This window comes from Protopterus annectens, chromosome 1.part0 (genome assembly GCF_019279795.1).
Source record: "Protopterus annectens isolate FY-2018-M chromosome 1.part0, PAN1.0, whole genome shotgun sequence".
NCBI classification, from domain to species: Eukaryota; Metazoa; Chordata; order Ceratodontiformes; family Protopteridae; genus Protopterus; species Protopterus annectens.
This window is the reverse complement of record NC_056725.1, coordinates 1,521,227,159-1,521,251,692: the sequence shown is the minus strand read 5'-3', so window position 1 is coordinate 1,521,251,692 and position 24,534 is coordinate 1,521,227,159. Positions and strand designations below refer to the sequence as shown.

Here is a 24,534-nt window from a genome sequence, read left to right as displayed (position 1 = left end):
GACTGCATTGAAAGAAAGGGGTTCAGGGGCACACATACTGAAATATAGGGAAAGACAATGTTTTAGCTAAACTTTTAAAGCCTAGAGGGGGAGGAGCAAACCATCCCTGACAAAGCAGCGTAATCTGTAGATCATCTCCTTCAATGTTGACAAATATTGCACCCCTTTAGAATGACACCTGAAACTAAGCCAATTATTAAAGTCATTCATCTTCTGTTTATGTGGCATCATCCTTGGAGAATGTAGAATGCTATGCAATGCAACACTCATATTAACCTGGGAGGCATATTCCAAAAGCTCCATAATGTCTGTCATCATGTAGTCTAGAGAGGTATGTCATTTTCTCCCACAATGACTTTGATTGAGTCATACTGGTACTCATGGTCCAGTGACCTGAGTGCATGTGTAATATGGCAGATCATGGCCCCTGATAAGAAAGTGACGATGACTTTTAGTGTGTCTCACAATGCAGTGTCCAATGGCCAGAATGCTGGATTGTGTGATAGCTTGCCTTATGAGCTTAGGTGTACAGGCTCCATGAGATATGGCTGTATATGTTAATGTGGGTGTTGTTTTGAAAGAGTGCATTTGAGACTGTTGAAGGCATTTGTTATGTATGCTTTGCCTAGCAGGTATTTGGAGTTTAGGAAGGTTACATTTAAGTTCCTTAACATATATGGGTCTATGTGTCTATTTTGTGCTGTGTGTGATTGGTGCAAGGTGTGTACTACTGACTTGAAAAAGCACAGTTTCATCACAGTTTCATCCTCATGCCCTCATGACCAAACTACACCAACCGTGGGTAAATCCAGCATTACCCACACCCAGGCATGGGTTATTGCTATAATAATTCACTATTCCCATTATGTGGCTCTATAAATTGGACTGCAACAGGATTAATGTATTTTTAATATTTCTAGTATATTCCTAAATACATTTATGTACAGGTCTGATAGTCTGACCTATGCAATATTTATAGACTCAAGTACTATCTTGACAGAAATAAATCTTTTAGACCTTCAGATCAATTGTTCATTTCTAAGAAGAAGAGACAACCTGTGCCAAAACATTCTATTCCCTATCGGTTGTCTAAGTGCATTACCTTTTGCTGTACTCACCAATACAAAAGTATTCCAGGCAGGATCAAAGCCCACCTCTACCAAGGCCTTGGCTTCCTCTATGGCTTTTTGGAAAGGGTAGGATTTTAGCAGTATCCTAGAAGCTGCATCTTGGTCCTCTGTACATACATTTACAAAGCACTATAAGTCTGATTCCTTCTGCAGGTCTAGATTAGACTTTGCTAGGACCATTCAACAGGGGCTTCTGGACAATTTTCCTTCGACCCCTCCTCCAAATGTAGTATGACAGTATCTACTGATATAGCTAAGGCTAATGCAATGGTGATCAATATGATAAACATATTATAATTGTTTAAGCAAACTTACCATAACAGTAGATGTGCAAATGATCAGCTCTGCAGTATTCCTAGCATTGTCTTTTTAGGGCTCATCCTTCCTCTCTTTGCTGGCATGAAAGCTCTGTAGAGGTTTTGGTCCTCATGAGGCAGAGGGAGGAACACTTTCAATGTCAGGGGGTGTTTATCCCTGCACCGTCAAGCCTGGCAGGTCATCATGTCAGATACTGGGTGCTGAGGATAGCCATCAAAAAGAAGGATTCCCACAGTAACATTCAATCAGATGGAATCTGCAACAGCAAAAGTTTTAAAGCTGTTGGAAAAAAGTCATCCAAAAGGTCCTTCCAGAGCCAATCTTGAAGCTCAGTCATCTCAATCGGTTTGTAAAACTGGCGAAGTAACACATGGTCATGGTGCAGTCCATTCTACCTCTTTTGAGGAAGGACAATTGGAAGTGCTCTGTAGATCTCCAGGATTCCTACTATCATATCAAGATATTGAGGCAAATAAGAAGATTTCTCGATTTCTGGCTGGGAGCCAATCACTTCCAATTCAGGCGACTGTCCTTTGGTCTACACCCAACTGGGTGTTCAGCAAATACATGGCAGTAGTCACATTGTATCTCAGTCTGCTAGGGTTTGAGGTTTTCACATATCTAGACAACTGGGGCCTCACCAACCCAACCAGGGATCTCCTACTACAGCAATGGGATTCCTTGCTCCAGCTCCTTCAACATTTGGGGATTACAGTCGACCATACCAGAAGCAAACTGACACCCACGCATAGCTCTCAACCTCTTAGAGCAAGAAATCTGGACAAAGCCATAAATAATGGGGGGACAATGGCCCAAAAATAGGGACAATTTTTAAATATTGCTCTTACAAAGTTAGAAAGTTGATAGAATAACAGGTGTTGCATTAGCATGAATTTTCTGAAGGGTGTTAAAGTCTGAATCTCAAATATGCGTCATTATTTTCTGACTTCAGTCCTCAGAGATTTGGCAATGATTTGACAGAAAAACAAAATTTTATGAGTAACAGGCCAAAATATGATGCAAAATCTGGACATTCTATAAAAATCTAGACAGTTGTGAGGTATGCACCCAGGCAACAAATTGAGTTCATTGGATGCCACTTGAACACAAGCAACCAGATAGCTACTCTCCCAAAGTCCAAAATTGTATCTGTGCATCAGATTGTCTACAGGTTCTTCACAACACCTTGCTTCCTGCAAGACTTATTCTTACATTGCTAGGGCTGATGGTTTTGCCAATAATGTTAGTTCCCCATAGCCAGATACAGTTCTTCCATCCTGTTCATACTAAGATTCATCTAATACCCATATGCAAGTCTCATATAATATGGTGGTTGACCTTCACAGATCTCCTAGAAAGTTGGATTTTTTTCTTCATACACACACCCCGATATCCATAGTAACCATGGATGCTTCCCTCCTAGGGTGTGGGTGGGGCATTTCAAAAGGAAGACATTTCAAGATTCATGGGTCAAACATGGAAGCCACTCTTCACATCCATCTCCTGACAATGATGGCAGTACTCCTTGTGTTGCAGGCTTTCTGAGAATGTCTCCCCAGGAGTGAGATCTCCATCCAGACAGGCAACATACCAGTAGTCTGGTACATCAACAAGCAGGGCAGAACCTGTTCATATCCTTTATACCAGGAGGCCATGAGAGTGTGGCAATGGGCTATGTCCTCACAACATTTCCTCATAGCAATACATATTCCAGGGACTTCCAGTGTGTTGGCAGAAAAATTGATCATATCCATCCTCCTGCCTTATGAGTTGTCACTTAGTCAAGCAGTGGCATATCAAACCTTCAGCACTGGGGTCAACTATGCTGCAAACGTTTTGCTTTGCACCTAAACTACAAGGGCAGGAGTTACTTCTCCCTAATCCCTCCACAGGGACAGTCACCGAGAGATGTTCTAGACCACAACTGGCCCCTGGGCCTCTTATATGCCTTTCCCCCTTTTCTCTGATAACAATGTTTGTTCAAAAAGCAAGAAGGTGCAAGGCCAAAGTAATCCTCATTGCTCCTTTCTGACCATGGCAAATGTGGTTCCTCTTCTTCTAGCCTCATCTACTGTATTTTCCATGGACACTGGACAACTTCCCAGACCTTCCTACTCACACATGTGGGCAGCCTTACCCAGACCTAGAAATACTGAAGTTAACCATATGGCTCTGCTAATTTTAACAGTGACAAGAGTTACCAGGCTTTCCACTCAAGTGGTTCATATTTTCTTAGCCACTCAAAAATCGAGTACATGGAAAGTCTAACTTAGCAAATGGATGAGGTTTTCTATCTAGTCAGCTCCTAAAAGGATAGATGCCTTTTCAAAACATACTGAGGTTGGATCCGGTTGGATTGTACAACCCAAACATCAAACTGGACAAAAAGAGTACAACATGGATCTATTGTTTTGTTGACTGCATAATTTTTGTTTAGTCATTCAAGAAATGGGGAGCCTTGAATTTAGTACCATATTAAATCTGAGTACTCATTGAGTAGGTTGTCTTAGTCTTTATTTATTTAATTATTTATTTATGCTACGGTCTTTATTGGATTTTCAGTAAAAACAATACAAGCAAGCCAAACTAACTCAATGAATATCTAGAATTTTATAAGGAAACACAGCTGTGCCATAAGGGAAAAAAAACATCAACAATTAAAGGCAAACAACAGGAAATATATAGCGACACATATTCCACTTTATGGGTGGTCGCAGTGGTGCACCGGTTAGCGTTGCCACCTCACAGCAAGAGGTTCACCGGTTCAACTCTCGGCTGGGGTACCTTCTGTGTGGAGTCTGCATGTCCTCCCTGTAGTCGCGTGGGTTTCCTCCGGGTGTTCCGGTTTCCTCCCACATCCCAAAGACATGCTGTAGGTGGATTGGACACTCTAAATTGGCCCTAGGTGTGAGTGTGAGTGTGTGTGTGCATGTGTGTGTGCCTTCTGTGGAAGGTTGGGTGCCAGGCTGGCAACTCGACACCGTAAAACTATACTGCCAATCATGAGTGGACAGTTGATCCGCTGTGGTGACCCCTAACCGGGAAAAAGCCGAAAGAAGAAGAATTCCACTTTATAAGGGGGTCTTTTCTGAAATGCTATTCACTGATTACCAACTTGCAGCTGTATATGAATACAGTTCATTTGTGAAGAATAATCAAATCTCATGCCTTCCGGTTATAAACAGTGACAAGCTAAATGCAGAAGAGTAAGAATGATGTCATACCATCATACCTAACATTTGTATAAAAATCATGCAAGTGAAAGCATTAAAACATAATGATGTCATACCATCATACCTAATACTTTATAAAAGGATCATGTAAGTGAAGGCATTAAAACATAAAAGCATTAAATCATGCTGCTAAACACCATGCAGGCCCGTTTTGTGGATCAAGAATCAACGCTACGATCCATAGTCAATTTGGCTGGTTATCTTCAAGTGAGTGTAATCCTTACCAAAAATCACAGTGTGCAGAAATCCCAGGTGTGTTCAGAAAACCCAAACAACACCATAGAAAAAGTGTGCAGCACTCATAACAAGTTCTATTTCTTACTGCAGGCAAATAGTCCGTATTCCAAAACACTTGCTACTGAAGCAGTGCAATAAGAAATCCAAAGGATCAGTTCAGAAGTCTGGACTGATCCCATGACTTGCCTACTGAGGTGCTTTAGTGTAATTTGTTTAGGAGTTTTGCAGAAATGTCTTGGCTGTGGACTGTTTGCCTGCAATAAAGAAGTGGATTTTATTTATTTATTTATTTATTTATTTATTTTTTAATGAATGCTGGACATTTTTCATAGGCAACATCTCAGCATTGTCATATACCAAGTAGAAACCAGAAATCATCAGCATTCACAGCTGAACTAATTCCTACATACAAAGGCTTATAAAGCAATTTACCAGTCAGCATCATTTATAAACCTTCCCTACAAAGCCCAAAGGGGTGACTGGTGGTCAGAACAGAGGAGAGGTGAGGTTTGGGGTTGGCAGGATGGGAAGGTGACAGAAGGAGGAATGGGGGGAGTAAGAGGGATTGTCATTGTCTTAACCTATTCAGACTATATACACATCAAGTGAAATTCAAAACAAATCAGATGAGAAATATTATACCAAAAATAAAGTGAATCAGACAACCATTTTTGCATTTAAGTAAAGCAGTTAACTAGTCGTTTTCATTTACGGAAAATATAATTACATTTCTGTTACATACCAACAGCTAATCCAGGATCAGAATTAGCAGTCTGAACCAGTTCTTTTCCCTGATGACGGATCACCCAGTTGGGATCAATCTGAGTTGTTCCTGTAGGATCCAGGTGGACCATCTGTAATTTCCTGAAGTCAGTCACACTGATAGCATTATTCTCAGGGCAGTTATCAAATATATCAGGGATGTTGTCATTGTCAAAGTCATCTTTGCAAGCATCTCCACGTCCATCACCTGGAAGAAGAAACAGTTTGTTTTCAGGTGCTGTAATAGACAAGATAGTTCTTATTCAGTTGTATGTAAAACATTATTATGAAGAGGAACCGTATGATTCATTTTTTCTCCTTTGGACTAGGTAGGATGTTTTGTTCATTAGAGAGATGTGAATGCTTGTGAGATTAATTACCTCCATACTGACTGTCCACTGCTGCAGTGTCAAAGATTGCATCTGTGACAATGATAATTTGAGTTTGAGACATGCATGTGGGATGCATGATTTGTTTATTTAAGAGGTTCCTCTGTAAAGCAAACAAGTAAAACCCGGTATTTGTTATGCTGAAATATTCAATCATGTGACTTCTTTCTTTCTTTTTTTTTTTTTTTGATAATGAGACATTTACTTTTTGTATCTGGCAAGTACAGTTTATGGCTCAACCTGTGATGGTTTTATCCAAACTCAGAGCAATAATGATACTGTTTTAAAGTTTTGCAGCAAAGTTAGCAATGCAAGGCTAAGATTAGTAGAAGAAGATGCACCTAAATGATTAAAGACTTCAAGGAAAGCAAAAGCTTAAAATGTTGTATCAGAGATATCCTAATATATTACATAATACTATTAACAAAGGCACTAGTGCTAGTGTCTTACTACTGTCAGATATCACAAACTCATAAGCTAATGACATTGTAAACCAAAGACAGATTAACCATATTGAAAATAAGCATTTGAAAAAATGAAGCAATATAGTTTTGTTATGGGTGTGAAATGATCTACTATATAAATGAAGGAAAAAGGTATGAAACACACAATCCAGTCCAATGAAACAAAAAGTAGAAATGACCATGTGATTAGGTGCAGTATGGAGAACAGCAATTAAAATAAGTATACTGAGGCAGTAAGACAAGTCACTAGTTAACTTGTCTTACTAACTTCTTAATGTTGCAGGGATGGAAGGAGGATCATGTGTCTGCATCAAAGGGGATTTATTTACTTGTTTATTTACATTTTGTTGACTAACCCAGCCATTGGGGATGCACAAGCCAGTGCATTTCTTTGTGCCAGTCCCAAGCCCGGATAAATGGGGCGGGTTGCATCAGGAAGGGCATCCGGCATAAAACTTCGCCAAAACATTCCATGCAGTCACCAAGAAAAATGTTTATGCTGGATCAGTCAAGGCCCGGGTTAACAACAACCGCCACCAGTACTGTTAGCCTACAGGGTGCTGGCCGAAATTGGGCTACTGTTGGCCAAAGGAGGAGAAGTGGCGAAAGACATGGCCGAAGGCAGGAGGAGAGAAGAAAGGCTAGGACTGTGGTAGTGAGGGTCGGAACTTTGAATGTTGGCAGTATGACTGGTATAGGGAGAGAGCTAACTGATATGATGGACAGAAGGAAGGTTGGTATATTGTGTGTGCAAGAGACCAGATGGAAGGTGAGTAAGGCTAGGTGTATTGGAGGTGGGTTCAAATTGTTTTATCATGGTGTGGATGGGAGGAGAAATGGCGTAGGAGTTATTCTGAAGGAACAGTATGCTGAGAGTGTTTTGGAGGTGAAAAGAGTGTCGGATAGAGTGATGTTTATGAAGCTGGAAATTGATGGTGTAATGATGAATGTTGTTAGTGCATATGCTCCACAAGTTGGGTGTGCAATGGATGAGAAAGAAAAATTTTGGAGTGAATTGGATGAAGTGGTGATGACTGTACCCAAGGGTGAGAGAGTAGTGATTGGAGCAGATTTCAATGGACATGTTGGTGAAGGGAACAGTGGGGATGAGGAAGTGATGGGTAGGTATGGTGTTAAACAAAGGAATGCAGAAGGTCAGATGGTAGTGGAGTTTGCGATAAGGATGGACATGGCTGTGGTGAATACGTATTTTAACAAGAGGGAGGAGAATAGGGTGATATACAAGAGTGGAGGAAGATGCACACAGGTGGATTATATCTTATGTAGGAGGGCCAGTTTGAAGGAGATTGGAGACTGTAAAGTGGTGACTGGAGAAAGTGTCGTTAGGCAGCATAGTATAGTTGTTTGTAGGATGACGTTGGTTATCAAGAAGAGGAGGAGAGTGTGAGGGTAGCACCAAGGATCAAGTGGTGGAAATTGAAAAAGGGTAATTGCGAGCTGGAGTTCAGAGATGAGTTAAGGCAGGCACTGGGTGGCAATGAAGAGTTACCAAATAGCTGGGTAACTACAGCAGAGCTAGTAAGGGAGATGGCTAGAAAGGTGCTTGGTGTCACATCTGGACAGAGGAAGGATGACAAGGAGACATGGTGGTGGAATGAGGAAGTACAGGAGAGTATACAGAGAAAGAGGTTGGCAAAGAAGAAGTGGATTGTCAGAGAGATGAAGAAAGTAGACAGGAGTATAAGGAGATGAGGTGCATGGCAAAGAAAGAAGTGGTGAAGGCTAAGGATAAGGCATATGAAGAGTTGTATGAAAGGTTGGACACTAAGGAGGGAGAAAAGGACCTGTACCGATTGGCTAGACAGAGGGACCGAGCTAGGAAAGATGTGCAGCAGGTAAAGGTGATAAAGGATAATGAGGGAAACATACAAGCAAGGAGAGTGTGTTGAGAAGATGGAAAGAGTACTTTGAGGGGTTGATGAATGAAGAGAATGAGAGGGAGAGAAGGTTGGATGATGTAGGGATAGTAAATCATGAAGTACAATGGATTAGCAAGGAGGAAATAAGGATAGCTATGAAAAGAATGAAGAATGGAAAGGCTGTTGGCCCAGATGACATACCTGTGGAAGCGTGGAGGTGTTTAGGTGAAATGGCAGTGGAGTTTTTAACCATATTGTTTAATGAAATCTTAGAAAGTGAGATGATGCCTGAGGAATGGAGAAAAAGTGTTTTGTTACCGATTTTTAAGAATAAGGGTGATGTGCAGAGCTGTAGTAACTACAGAGGGATAAAATTGATTAGTCACAGCATGAAGTTATGGGAAAGAGTAGTGGAAGCAAGGTTAAGAAGGGATGTGATGATTAGTGATCAGCAGTATGGTTTCATGCCAGGAAAGAGCACTACAGATGCTATCGTTGCTCTGAGAGTGTTGATGGAGAAGTACAGAGAATGTCGGAAGGAGTTGCATTGTATTTTTGTAGACTTAGAGAAAGCATATGACAGGGTGCCTAGAGAGGAGTTGTGGTATTGTATGAGGAAGTCAGGAGCGTCCGAAAAGTATGCAAGAGTGGTACAGGATATGTACGAGGGTAGTGTGACAGTGGTGAGGTCTGTGGTGGGAGTGACGGATGTGTTTAAGGTGGAGGTGGGGTTACATCAAGGATCAGCTCTGAGCCTTTTATTATTTGCAATGGTGATGGACAGGTTGACAGATGAGATCAGACAGGAGTCCCCGTGGACTATGATGTTTGCAGATGACATTGTGATCTGTAGTGAGATTAGGGAACAGGTGGAGGAGACCCTGGAGAGATGGAGATATGCTCTAGAGAGAAGAGGAATGAAGGTCAGCAGGACTAAGACAGAATATATGTGTGTGAATGAGAGGGAGGACAGAGGAATGGTGAGGATGCAAGGAGTAGAGGTGGCGAAGGTGGATGAGTTTAAATACTTGGGGTCAATAGTTCAGAGTAATGGTGAGTGTGGAAGAGAGGTGAAGAAGAGAGTATAGGCAGGATGGAGTGGGTGGAGAAGAGTGTCAAGAGTGATTTGCGACAGACGAGTAATTGTAAGAGTGAAAGGGAAGGTCTACAAGAGGGTAGTGAGACCAGCTATGTTATATGGGTTGGAGACAGTGGCATTGACAAAAAGGCAGGAGTTTGAGCAGGATGTGGCAGAATTAAAGATGTTAAGATTTGCACTGGGTGTGACGAGGGTGGACAGGATTAGGAATAAGTATATTAGACGGTCAGCCCAGGTTGGAATGTTTGGAGACAAAGCCAGAGAGGCACAATTACGTTGGTTTGGACATGTGCTGAGGAGGGATGCTGAGTATATTGGGAAAAAGATGCTAAGGATGAAGCTACCAGGTAACAGGAAAAGAGGAAGGCCTAAGATAAGGTTTATGGATGTGGTGAGAGAGGACATACAGGTGGTTGGTGTGACAGAGCAAGATGCAGAGGACAGGAAGAAATAGAAACAGGTGATCTGCTGTGGCGACCCCTAACGGGAACAGCTAAAAGAAGATGATGATGATTTACATTTTGTTGACTTGGCTAGCCCTGCTGGGTAGTTCTAATTTTCAGAGAGAACCAAGGTTGAAGATTTCAATAATAATACTTCCAAACAGAACAAAATAAATAACTATCAACATATACTCTTTTTAAATTACACAAAAACACTATCGTTGTATATGTGTGTGTGTGTGTGTGTGTGTGTGTGTGTGTGTGTGCGCACACGCGCGCTGTTTGTGTCTGCAGGAATACAGCCTCTGCATATGTTGCAGCACTAAAACTAGGTCTTACAGACAGGTCCAGAGTACCCACAGTAGAAATCTGGCCATCCAATGCATGCCCCCTCCATGGCTGATGCTCACCTCAGAGTGTTACAAGCAGTAACAGACCCTTGCCTAAAGGCAGATGTGCTGTGTGAATGTGAATGATGGTCTGTACCAGATGTGCCACAGGCACAAGCACCATACCCTCATATCTATCCTCATTTGCAAGTATGCACCCCCACACTAGATGTTGGAGTGAAAACAGTGGCACTCTGCCAGGCATGGTGTGCTATGTAATGTGTGCCTCACATTCTATAACCAATAGAGGTCCTTAGTTGTGCTAGCAGGGCATGAGACATCTCCAGGATGTCACACATACAGAGCATGTACTACCTCAGAGCACACATTCCCTATACAACATGGGTTATCTCTGCAAGACTGTGGGGTTGCTGGACTGTGCCTCTATAATGGTCCTGTGCATTTTTTGCGTTGCAGACATTAAGGTAGCTCATTCAGAGTGGGGGTAGTCAATACCTGTGGTGTCTCTGGCCACCAGTACACCAGCCTTCCGTGTCTTCCCACATGCTGTGTACAGCATGGGCTGGAGGATGAGGGCTGCGTGCAGAGCAAGACATACTTTGCTACCTAGATCTATTAGTGACAGCTTGCCCTTAACTGATAATCTGTATATTTTGAGTGGGTTGTACAGGAACCAACACCATTTCCACTGACTAGGTTGAGGAACTGGATGCCACATTTCTTGCATCTAACACAGACATCATGTTCTTTTACTGTGCCAGTTGGCAGCTGGTCACCAGCATCATTGTCAGATTCATACTCCTCTTCAAAAACTGGCAGTCTGATCTCCATGGTGGTGGAGTTTGATAGTGCATCATCTGTAAAGATAAGACCTATCATCTTTATTTTCTTCCTAGTGCAGAAATAATAATTATGGAAAGGCTCACTAGACTCTGCTACAGTTTGCTGTGAGGGAAAGGTTGGTTTGCTTTTTATTTGTTGTATTCTGTATTACTTTATTGCATTTTTCTATTTTGCATACTGTGATTTGTTTTCTTTACACTGTGTTTTACTTGTATTCTGCTTTTAACTGCATTTTACAACTTAAAAAGACACCACAGCTCTGTCTTTTGTGAGTCAGACAGAAATTAGAACAGGTCAATTAAGGAGTCACACATAAGTTAGAAGAGGTCAGTTAAGGTTAATCATCTGTGAACTGAGCGGGTGGAGCTAGGAACTAAACCTTCTATTTAAGGGGTAAAATAAAACATTTCAGAGGTTTACTGGAAAGGCTCACCCAGACTCTGCTACAGTTTGCTGTGAGGGAAAGGTTAGTTTGCTTTTAATTTGCTGTATTCTGTATTATGTTATTGCCTTTTACTATGTTGTATACTGTTATCTGTTTTCTTTACACTGTGTTTTACTTGTATTCTGCTTTTAACTGCATATTAAAACTTGAAAAGACACCACAGCTCTGTCTCTTGTGAGTCGGACAGAAATTAGAACAGGTCAATTAAGGAGTCACACATAAGTTAGAAGAGGTCAGTTAAGGTTACTTATCTGTGAACTGAAGGGGTGGAGCTAGGGACTAAACCTTCTATTTAAGGGGTAAAATCAAACATTTCAGAGCTTTACTAGAAAGGCTCACCAGACTCTGCTAGAGTTGGCTGTGAGGGAAAGGTTAGTTTGCTTTTTATTTGTTGTATTCTGTATTACGTTATTGCCTTTTTCTATTTTGTATACTGTGATTTGTTTTCCTTACACTGTGGTTTACTTGTATTCTGCTTTTAACTGCATATTAAAACTTGAAAAGACACAACAGCTCTGTCTCTTGTGAGTCAGACAGAAATTAGAACAGGTCAATTAAGGAGTCTCACATATGTTAGAAGAGGTCAGTTAAAGTTAATCATCTGTGAACTGAGTGGGTGCACATAGTGACTAAACCTTCTATTTAAGGGGTAAAATAAATCATTTCAGAGCTTTACTGGAAAGGCTCACCCAGACTCTTCTACAGTTTGCTGTGAGGAAAAGGTTACTTTGCTTTTTATTTGTTGTATTCTGTATAACTTTATTGACTTTTTCCATTTTGTATACTGTGATTTGTTTTCCTTACACTGTTTTACTTGTATTCTGCTTTTAATTGCATATTAAAACTTTAAAGACACCACAGCTCTGTCTCTTGTGAGTCAGACAAAAATGTTTCCTATCCTCCTACCCAGTTACTGTTGTGTTCTTAAACATCACTGTCTTTCTAGTTGCCTGCCCCTTATGTTAATTTGAAAATATATCTCATTTCCTCTCTGCTTTTGCTGGTTGGTGTGAGTAAGTACAAAATTATCATTTTGTGAAATCACTCCCCTTCAACTATTTAAATTTATTGGCCATCCTACTGTATTCCATAGTACCAGAATAAAAAATTGACCACCCCCTTTCAATCTATCTTGCTGTTTTAAAATAGTGACTCTCCACTAAAACTTAACTTTTTAGACAGGTAAAACTTAAGTTACTTACTTTCACATCTAACTCCTCTAGTTCACACTGCAGTGTTTAGGATATAAACCATTTTTTTTTCATCTTACCTTTAATCATCTATTGCAAGACCACCAGTTATTGGAAAGCCCACATTCTGTCTCTCAATAGTCATCTTGGGATTAGTGCTTCTGTTTTACCTGGTGAGAGAAGGAGTGCAGTTACATTATTTTCCAGAGACTGCTGATCACCAGAAAGCTTAATGACTGCCTTACTGGTGACAGCTTAGAATCTGTGCTTATATTCTGATTCTGGTGAGAGTAGGAGCAGAGTGCATTTATTCCTGACTCTTTCTGGTTGGAAAGTGAATGTCTGTGCTTAAAGTATCTGTTGCTATTTGAGGCATCTACCAGAAAAAGGCTACAAGTCTGCGGACACTTGCATCATCTGGAACAAGACTGCAGATCACCAAGCAGGTCGTGGTCTGCTTTTTTTCTTGGGATTGATGCTAACATGAGAGAAGAAGCAAAGGAGTAGTGCATCCCTCTTGACAAGCTAATTCTTTATTTTCAGTAAGTACTGCTTGATTTCTTCCTTACTTTAGAATATCTGCCTAAATACTTCCTCTTTAGATTTTCAGGGTCTACGTATTAATTTCTCCTCAAGTTTTTGGCAGTGCACTGTACAGACTCAGGCACTTTGAGTGACATTTTTCCTGTAAAAGACTTCAGTATTTAATATATTGAACTCATATCCAGGCATGCCTAAAGGTCAGTTCTCTGTGCTTTCTCCTGTCAACCTGGTGAACTTGGGCATCCTGAGGCAATGTAGCAACTACCTCATGTACACAGACAACCCTCTCCTCTTACCTCCCAACACTATGACATGTGAGAGATCACATATATAGCCAAATTGGAAGCCAAGCACTCTCCAGCCAAGACAGGATTAGCCAGTCAAGAGGAGAAGGTTAACACCTGCACCACACCACATTCAACACATATCCCTCCAGAACATACAAGACCACAAACCTCATATAGTAACGCAAAACACACACCTACTATTGCAGAGGCTGTCAATAAAAATCTGCCCAAACAACAGAGACCTTTAAGGCAGAAATGCAAACAAACACCACATCCCAGCACAAACCATGATACACATAGCTCACATAAACAGTGTGCCACTCAACCAAAGCCCATAAGGCAAAACAACTTACCCAAAACACTAGTCATAGGTGACTCAATAGTAAGGCACACTGATGTCCCACTCACTAGGATGAATAAGGAGAAAGTTATGGTCAGCTGCCTGTCGGGTGCCAGGATCTGCCACATAATGCACACACTTATGTCACTCCACAACATATACAAATATGACTATGTCATTGTCCATGTTGGTGTGAATGACGTACCTCCCTGGACAACATGAAAAGAGACATAGAGGAGCTCTCAGATCTCGTAGCCCAGACAGGTATGACTCTAGCTCTGAGTAGCATACTACCATCACCCAAAATGATACCACAGCACAAGTAGAAAATGATGGACTTCAACAATTGGCTAAGTTTCTGGTGTCATTCTAAGGGGATCCAGTATCTTTCTGCCTGGGATGACAAGATCGACAGACCTAGATGCTTTGCCAGAGATGGCCTGCACCTGTCACCCCACGGATTCTGGATACTGGTCAAGGATCTTGCCACCCCTATAGTGCCTAGACAATGTCCTGAAGACAAAATTGCCACCATAACAGCTACAAGCAAACAAAATTTGAGGGTAATGCTACTCATCGCTAGAAGTCTAAATTTCAAAATGCACTCACTCGAAGCACTCCTTAAAATGGAGTACATCGACATCTGTGCAGTGACTGAGACCTGGTTCAAGGATATGCACACCTCCAGACTAGTAACCCAACATAACACATCAGAGATACTTTAGGTAGAACTAACACTGGTTAAAATTGCAATCCAGGTTGTAGCCTGTTATAGATCCCCCCATGTCCCAAGACTCCCACTCCACATTCCTAAACACACTGGAAAATATTAGGGTACAACCCAATACCCTTATACTGGGAGACTTTAACTACCCCTCCATTAACTAATGACTCATGTACCAACACACTTGCTCAATATATTCTGGAATTCATTATTTCCAGTGCTCTGGACCAACTCATTTTTACCCCCACCAGGGGTAGAAAATCCTTGACCTGGTCATTGCAAACATGGCCGACCATTGCTCTACACCAGTAATCAACTCCTCCCTGGTCAGATCTGACCACGATCTAATCACCATGGATATCCATATCCCACTCTCACCCCCCCAAAGGAAACCACTGTAAAAAACTTCTCCAAAGCCAATTTTGGACTTCTAAAAATAGAGGTGGCTAACTTCATGACACCCATGCAAATGGAAAATAGGTGCATGACTGAATCATATACAAATGCACTGTATGAGCACATACACAAGTGTATGGAAAGGGCCATACCAAACAGAATCAAGACGCTCTCCTCCAAAAAAAGCAAGCTAATCTGGTGGTCCCCCACCATAAACAAACTCTATAACAGAAGGAAAAAAACTGTTGCAGAAAAGGGTAAAGTCCCAAGACTGGAAAAACTCCCTTGACAGCCTCAGCAAAAAACTGAGATCCATCATCAAATCCTCTAAAGCTAACTATGAAAACAAAATTGCTGCAGATTCTAAAGACAACAACAAGGCATTCTATAGTTATGTCAAGAATCTACATGGCAATACTCTGAGTTACATCACAATGGCAATATATATATATATACAGAAACAACTGATATTGCCAACATTTTGGCCGACAGGTTCAGTGCAAACTTTGCCCCCCTTTAACCACCTAAAGCGGCTATAACAATACCTGAGGAATGCCAAGTCCCTATTCTCACAAATGCACAGGTAAAAACGCACTGCCCAAAGCCAAGAATACAGTTTCCATGGGACCTGATAATATCCCTGGCTGTATGCTACATGAATTTCAAAGTGAACTGGCACCACACCTGAGTACCCTGTTCAATCACAGCCTCATTTCAGGCTTTGCTCCTACCAATTGGTGCACTGCTATAGTCATCTCATTTCACAGAGAGGGAGTGACTACAGACCCTGGGAACTACTGCCCCATTAGCCTGATGAGTCTGATATGTAAGGCTATGGAGCACATCATTATAGACCTTATAAATAAGGACACAGGGAATATTCAAAGTCTGGACCCCACCCAGTTTGGGTTTGTGAAAGGTAGATCATGCCTGCTCAACCTGATAGACTTCTTTTAGTCTGTCACCAGAGCTGTGGATGAGGGCAAGGTAGTTCACACAGACTACCTAGAGCTTGCCAAGACCTTCGACACCATCCCTCACTTAGAAATCATATATAGACTCACTAAACTAGGCATAAACCCCTATGTCATAAGATGGGTTGCTAATTGGCTCACTGATAGAACCCACACTGTGAAAGTAGCGGACCCCAAATCTGACTACCGACCAGTTACAAGTGGTGTCCCACAGGGATCAGTCCTAGCTCCTCTCCTGTTTGGCATCTACTTCTCTGAAGTTCAAGCCAACACAAAGGGACTCTGGCTGACCAAGTTCACAGATGATTACAAACTGGGAGCCAATATTGATTCTCCAACTGATGTAGACATTCTACAAAAAGGCCTCACTGACACCAGTGACTGGTGCCAGAACCGTGGCCATAAGCTCAATGCCAAAAAGTGCATTGTTATTCCCTTTGGGAAAAATTCGGTGCCCGTGAACTACCACATAGGCGGTAGTCTACTAAACACTGAAGGTGTGATAAGAGACCTGGGGACACAGGTTGACAGCGACCTCTCCTTTGATAACCACATTGCCACTGCAGTCAGAAAATCATTCTATGTGGCACATCTCATTACAAACGGTTTCTCATCCAAGAAGAAAGAGGTCATAATCCCTCTCTACTCATCTCTCATTAGACGTATTATAGAATACAATGCCTCATTTGGTATGCACCTCACTAGACACCTACAACAACTGGAAAGACCACAAAAATACCTCACTAAGAGAATCTTAGGCCTTAGACACATGCCCTATATGGACAGACTCAAAAAACTCCAACTATACTCTGTCTCTTATCGCCTACTTGGAGGCTATCTCTGCTTGACCTACACAGCCATGTGTGACTGAGAGCTGCTAGATATGCTACACCTAAAGAAATCACATGCTCCAGGAACCTAAACCTCATTACCACAATAAACAGAACATGCTGGAGGGACAGGTTCCTATCCCAGAGAGTTCCCATACTCTGGAACAAACTTCCCATTCACATCAAGCAGAGCAATTCACTGGCCCTCTTTAAGAGAAATCTTGATGACTGGATGAGCAATAGGAAGTTCTCCCCATCCCCGAGGATCACTTCTGTAGCCTTGCTTGACAGGGGAACTGGGAACTAACGTTGGGCGGCATGATGCCAGGGAATCTGCTTGGGTTAGGCTTATATAGGCTCCAGGGCTGTTAGCCTAGTACACACCTATGAACTTATGGCAGATCATGGTTGAATGTGAAAAGGCAGACCTTGTGTTGTGTGGGTGCTCTTGATTTTTGCAGCCTTGATGTTCCTACACAACACAGAAATCTATGTTTAGTGATATCCACTAAACTGCATTATTGAGCAGTATGGAGCAGTATGCAACTTGCCTGAAGAGTACCGATCCACAATTGTGGCATCTCCAATGGATATTCTAGGACCACTCTTCAGTTCTACACCAAGGTTCAGCATACAGCCATGGGAGAGGAATGGGTTTGATCCCCACACACAGAGACAAGGTATTCCTCTGCCTCAGTTAATGGTGATTTGGCTGATCAGCTGCTTCCCAGTGTACCACCCTTCTGGACAAGATGGATAGCACACTTCTGTATAGCTTTCATTATCTCAGTGGCCCAGTCAGTGGACTTTTTCATAGTTCCTGCCTTGGCTACTGACAACATTTATAACATTGACTGCATCTTGCCATGCACAGTCATGGTATGGCTATCCAATGCTTCTTGAATGAACATCAATTGGCCATGGAGATGGGGGGCCAGCAGCAAGATTTCATGGTCCACATTTATTTATTTATTTTACATTTGTTTATTGGGAAAGTTGAACTGGGACAGAGCCCTGGAGGACTTGCATTTCTATGTCTTTCCCTCAGCAAGCATCATGTTGTATGGGGAAAGAATAAACTTTGTGAGTACATAGATAGGGGTAGATTTGAAATGCCACACCCTCTACACTTGACTATTCATGCTGTGTTGGGTCGATGTCTTTCACTTGATCATGGTTGCAGTATTGCTGACATATGGAAAGTATGCCAAGGATACCATAGACCCGGATAGTATTCCAAGGGTAAGGGCACCTTCCTCGTGTGTCATATATCTGCCTAATAATCCAGACATATATAAGCATGCCGATACATAAGGGACAGATGGGCATGAAAGTCCTCAGAACTTTCTTGCTGCCAGTTGAAGAAGAGAAACTAGGTCTATCCATTTAGTCTGTCAGCCTTATGACCTGTGCAAGTTCCATTGTAAACAGGCATAAATGTATCTGCTTGGGGACCCTTCCTGTTTTCGCTAGTTGTTGACAGACATTTTCACTTTTCATGTCAGCTAAGGCAGAGAGATAAATGTGACTGTGGTTGGTAGATTCTCTATATAGACAAGCATACTAAATGCCTTTTTTGCCTTGGTCCAAATCACAATATTAGGTAGTATTCTATTTGTAAATCCTTTGTGCCTATAATCATAAGCAGACATTTAGCCTTTCTTAAAACTTATTTGAAAAAACAAATACTAGAAGAATTAAGACAAGATAAGATGGTTCTTAATAACTGGAAGGCCCTCAACAGCCACAAAAGAAACTGAAGAAGTCTAAACCTTAGGAAGCTTCAGTTGTCTGATCAGAGTCAAACATCGCTGTTGTGATGAGCCCTCAGACCACCTAATTTCTGCAGCTGCTCTCACTGTTGTGAGTCTGTAAGAGGCTAACAAGGTGTAGTTTGATGGTACTAGACTGCTGGAAAAGCCATGAAAAGGGAACCTCAGCTGATTACTTCAGAGACACCAAGGGACACAATGCAGATCCTCAACCTTGAGGAAGTGCCAGATACTCTGACTGAGGTACATGAGGACTCTGATCCTCCTTGTTTAATTTCTGACGATTCTCACAAAATAAAGAAGAAAAGGACCAAGCATTCCTTTCCTTCTGCTGTCCATCTCCATTTCACCCACAGAAGGAATGGTATAGCTTCAGATAGAAGGCCTATTTAAGGTTCTTATGTTTCTCAAAACTTTTCATTTCTTTTCCTCCAGTTTCTTCTTCACCTCAAAAGAGACTTAGAGATACATTTTTCTGAAGAAAAAGATTCAGGCGGTGCTGTGGAATCTCTTGCTTATTCCTCTCAAATCCATTTGCCAACAGGATTTGAATCTGAGAATGGTGATACTCCTTTCCTGGATTTCCCATTAGAGGAATTGTCCTTTTACCAAACTACATTAAAAATTATCCAACATTTTCACTTGAAAGGGAAACAAGTTTCTGACACGCAAAAAAGATAGCATGCATTCCTAAACATGGGTATTCCCAATTCCTCAGCAATGACTCCTGATGGGTATTCCCAAGTATTCAGCTATGACTCCTGTGCTTAAGACCCTATACAGCACCTTCTTGGCAGCTGGCCTTAACCTTGAGTTACAATCACCAGACAACCCCCCCTATAAAACATTATAGGCTCTAAAAGGTACTAGACACCCACAATTTTTTGAATAAAAATCCCTCTTCATTTCCATCAGTTATATATGTTGATTCTGATGAAGCATCCAAGCTTCTTCCCTCTACTATTGGCCTTGCCCAGTGACAAAGATAGTAGAGCTATGGACAAGTATGGAAAGAAGGTGTACACCTCTGAAATACTTTCTTTCAATGGCACTAATGATCAGACTCACATGTCTAGGTACCTATTATCACTTCTAGACAGTATGAGTAAGTTAGTTACAGATTTTTCAAACTTATTCAGTAAATCTTCTCTCTTGTCCTTGCTCAACTCTGCTATTCAGATAGCAAATCATTCTATAAAATGTAGTTATGATGCAGCTGATGTTTCTTCCAGAGTTGCAGCTACTGGTTCTGTACTGAGAAGAAACTCTTGATCACATCTACAGTTGTTAGATGCATCCTTGGACAGAGATAATCTTTTTGGTCTAGCTGTGCTGAGATTTTTAAAAAAAGTTTAAGGAAGAAGTAAAAAAATGCAGGAGTTTTAGCAGATTTTTCTTTCACTGGTTTCTAAACTCCAAAGGATCTCTCCCTCTAAGGTAGGACCATTTCTTCGCAAGGACCATGAATCTCAACTAAAGGATAAAACATTCTCCAAAAAGAAATTCCAAGACAGTTTTCAATGGACCTGAAGGTTTCTTTGCTGACAAATCTTCCAGCATGTGGCTACCAGTACTCTCTCTCTCTCCTTTCCTTCTTCTCCTTGGCCAATCCACTCTCAGTCTTTTAAGGAAACATTCACAGTCACTGTCCTATTGGAAACCTATAACCTCATACAAAGGGGTACTCAGTATTATAGAGAAAGGTCACAGATACTTGGAAACTCCCTTGTCCCACTCAGGAATCTCACAAGTGTCCAGCTTAGAAACGCTCTCTCTGTCTCTCTCCCTATGATAGCATGTCTCCTTCAGGACAAAATGCAGTTCCTAATTCTCTTCTTCCAGTGTCTCTGTCCTCTAGAATTGACATCTGCAAGAGACAAACCAAGATCCATGGGGTTCAAGCCTTCAACCATGCAAATGGTTCTTTTTTTAGTTAAACTAAAATATGAGCACTGTAGTGGTCCAAGCAGGGAGGGTCTAAATTGTAGCAACGTTTTGCTGCATTTGTAGAAAGCAGGTTGCTATAGTTTAAAATTAAAAAAATATTTTTTAAATAAAATATATTAAAGGAGAGTTGGATATATGTCACAAAAATGGGACCTAAATGGCTGAAATAGGAGGGAGGGGAGTGCTATGCATCTGAAGAATGTCTGTTTTTTTGTTTGCTTTTCATTGAAATAATTATCTACAAGTACTCATAATTTAGAAAGAAAAAAAATTCTTGTCTGTTTATATTTTATATTCTGTATAGACCCTACTACTAGCATGCTGTATGCTGACTTTATAATTGTTAATCTATAAATAACTTATGTTTCTATGGAACCTACATCTCTGTATGATATTCTTGTGTAATTTCTTTATGACATGCTATTGGAACTTTTCTCCCCAGGTCTCTGCTGAAAATGGATGTGTGTTCAGTTGGACTTTCCCAGTTAACAAATGTAAAATAAAGTATTGTGAAAAGCATGTAGAACAATTGTTGAAGACTAATTTAAATAAAGCAGGTCTAGGAAAACCAGAAGCCTGCTATAACATAATAGCCACATTTGCCACAAATTCTCCATACAGATCCCACCACTGCTTAGCTTTACAACAACTCACCTGGTTAGAACTACCCCATCTCATATCTTATACCCAGCTCACAATGGCGCAGAGACTACTACACCAACCTGAAAAAAAACTGCTCTGCAAAACGTACTACAACCTTATTCCAATAATTGTGTCTTACATTCCTCTAATAAATTTCTTCTACAAATATCAAAATTTAATAATATTGCTGGAGACTCTCTTTATTTATATCACATAGTTAAAATCTGGAACACATTCTCTCAAACCATCAGAACTACAAGTAATCCTACACACTTCAAAACATACTCAAAACCCATTTATTTAACAATTGGCTCTGCCCATGCCCAAGCCCTGGCTAACTCACACAGCTCCTTCCGCATTTTCTATCCTATTACTACTTTTCCTCCCAGTCACCCACCCATCCTCCCCCTCCATTAACTACCATAGTTTTATCCCCTTTACTAATACTAATTCCTTGACTATCTATTCTTCTATATTAATTTGTCTTCTACCTCATTTCCTCTCTTACTTTTTCCCTGCACTCACCTAGCTTCCCAGTAATTCCTATCTACCATTCACCTCTTTCTCTCCTCTGTAAACATCTCTCCTGATCCATCCTCATTCATTCTGTTCTTCAGATACACTCTAATGTGCGATACACCAACAATTGCATTTTTAAAATTGTACTCAATCCATTTTTGCTAATCTAATAATACCCATGAGACATCTTATTGGCATTGTAACTACTTTTGTAATCTTAGCATCAAATTAATATTGCAATGCATTTATGTAATTTTGCTTTGTTTTACTTTATACCCATGTAATTTTGCTTTGCTTTGCATTATATCTGTGTAAGTTTTCTTTTGTCCATGGATATTTTCTCCCCAAGCCTCCTTTGAAATTGGGTTCATGCCCAGTTGGATTTTCCCGGTAAACAAATGTCAAATAAAATAAATAAATAAGACAGATAACACTCTTGAATTCCCAAAATTTCAAAAGTGTGACTTTTTGTTACTGTGGATGTTCATCATGTTGATCACTGCTGCAGTAGCCTTAGCTAGACCGGTTATATCCCAGCAAGGATAATCTGCCAGACAGTTTGCAAACATTCAGGGTACCTTCCACATGCCCAAACTGTCAATCAGCTCAAGTTGAGCTAACTAAAAAGACAGGATTGGGCACCAAAATGGCCAGCGCATTCCTGACATTGAAGAATGTGCTCTTCTGAGGACTTTCAAAGATTGACAGTCGGTTTGTACAGTTTCTTTGTTAGGCATATAAGTTCCTTTTGGGGAAAAACTACCACATTAAAAAAATGTTTTATTGCACTTTCAAAGTTAATTTTAAGGAAGGAGTTTGTGTTTTCATGGACTATCATGAGACTTAACTGCACTTTTAAATGATAGTGCACTTTTTTAAGTCAGTTTAAAAGTTGTTTAAAGAAATTGAAAACCATTTTTTCAATGGAGGAGATGTGCTTATTTTACTTTTTTTGGGGGGGTTGTTGTGAAGTATTTTAAAGTGTGTTTTACTGTGTTATTTGTGTGAAAATGTGACTTTTAAAGATGTTAAGTTTGAGACTGCTCTTCCTGCTTGTTTTCCATGGGAAAGAGGCACTATTTTTAGTTTGACCATGGAACAATCTACCAGTACCATGGTTGGTCCTTTTTCTAGCCACAAAAACAAAAAATTAAGCAAAAAGCCTTTGCCACCCCAGCAGGCTAGCAATTTGCCTCAGCTGCAAGTAAGTGACCCTGCTGTGGCCATAGCTTGTTCCTCAGACCACTCATCTTTTACCCTGAATCCCTCTGCAGTTACACCTACAGCTACTATGGACTGGGGTTAGCCACAGCCTCCATGGCTGTTGGGGTCCCCTCAGTAGGCAAGGGAGAGCCACTCTTGTTGGTCCTAGGGCAGGGAACAGAGAAGGTTTCCTTGTTCGGTCAGAATATTGTGCTCATCCCTGGGGAAGCTGCTGCTGCTATTAGTAACACTGCTGACCCAATTTCTCCTTTCAAAAAGAAACAAAAATCATAACATGTATCTACTCCTCCTCAAATTTCCTTAGAGAAGAGTAGTTTACTGTGGCTGGCTCAGAGTCTAATACAGGCAATTTATCCTTCTTACAAGGTGGTTTGTGGTAAAAGAAAGAGGGATGCCTCTTCTCCTAAAGAGATTGAATATTCTGAGTCTGGACAGGAAGATAGAGAGATAGATATAGGGTTTTTTCCACAGTTTTCTGATTCAGACTCAGAAAAGACCTCAGTTTCTTATTCTCCATGTGGGGTTTCTCTTTCTCAGAGACTATTTCCAGAATGTGCCAGTGTTTTCAGTAGGAGAATACTGAGGTTTATCATTCCCTCAGAAAATACTATGAGCTGTTACAGAAGGTTTACCTTTAGAAAGGGAGTCACACTCATGCTAACTGCAATAGTTCGAAAGGCTGTTTGCAAAGTTTGCATATGCCAAACAAAAAAAGGTTTGAATGTGCAATGAGCGAATGCACAGTGACATTTGCTCATTGCACATTCGACATTGTAGGGCGGATTGCACTATAGTGGGTTTCGGAAAATGGTCCCTTTCCTCACTATAGTGTGATCTTGGAGTTAGAATAATAAAGTAGGGGGGAGTGTGGGGGCATAGCCCCCACATGGGGGGTGCAGGGTGGCTTGCCCTCCTGCTTTTCACTACTTTTTTTTTTTTTTGTTCGACATTACTGTTCAAAAAACAGCAAATCTGCTTTTCGATTTTCTGCTTTTCGAACATTAAAGACTATCGCCGTTTTCACATTCATGGTTACGAGTCGCTCATACGAGCATTCGTATTACTGCGATTTGGCTTTATAAAGGTAAACTGTTACATAAGAGTTTTCCAGACCCTTCACCCATTCCTCCAGTATCAGCTTTGGAGGGTGTGTGTCACTGCCTGCAGGTTTTTCTGATAGCTATGGCTACTGCAGCAGTGATCAAAAGGCAGATAAAATGTATAAAGTTCCTCAGTCTTTTAAGTTTTTATATACTCTACCCAAACCTGACCTAGCAGATATAGCTTTAGTTAATTCTACTGCTGTTAAACATTTAGTTAATTCCAACCCTAGTCTTTTTAACAAGGATAGGAAGAAAGAGTATGTGTCTGCAATTTTGATTTTCAGAATTTTGAATTGTCAGGCTCATATATTAAAGGTTATTCTGACTAATTCTGAAGGTACTATGAATGTTTTGTCTACAGTTTCTTGTTGGGAGGAAACAATCTGCTTTCAATAACTTAATTTCTTCAATTGCACACATCGCTACTTATTTTTCACAGTGTGTGTATTA

At 40.9% G+C, this 24,534-nt stretch overlaps 1 protein-coding gene across 2 annotated transcripts in view; it reads right to left on the bottom strand.

The window, feature by feature from the left end:
* Positions 1-24,534, bottom strand: part of THBS2 (thrombospondin 2) — a 534,332-nt gene that overhangs the window by 66,834 nt on the left and 442,964 nt on the right. For both annotated transcript variants that reach the window (XM_044067817.1, XM_044067825.1), the window contains exon 18: positions 5,661-5,888. In XM_044067817.1, coding sequence (XP_043923752.1) covers positions 5,661-5,888 — 228 coding nt within the window. The remainder of the gene's footprint in view (positions 1-5,660; positions 5,889-24,534) is intronic.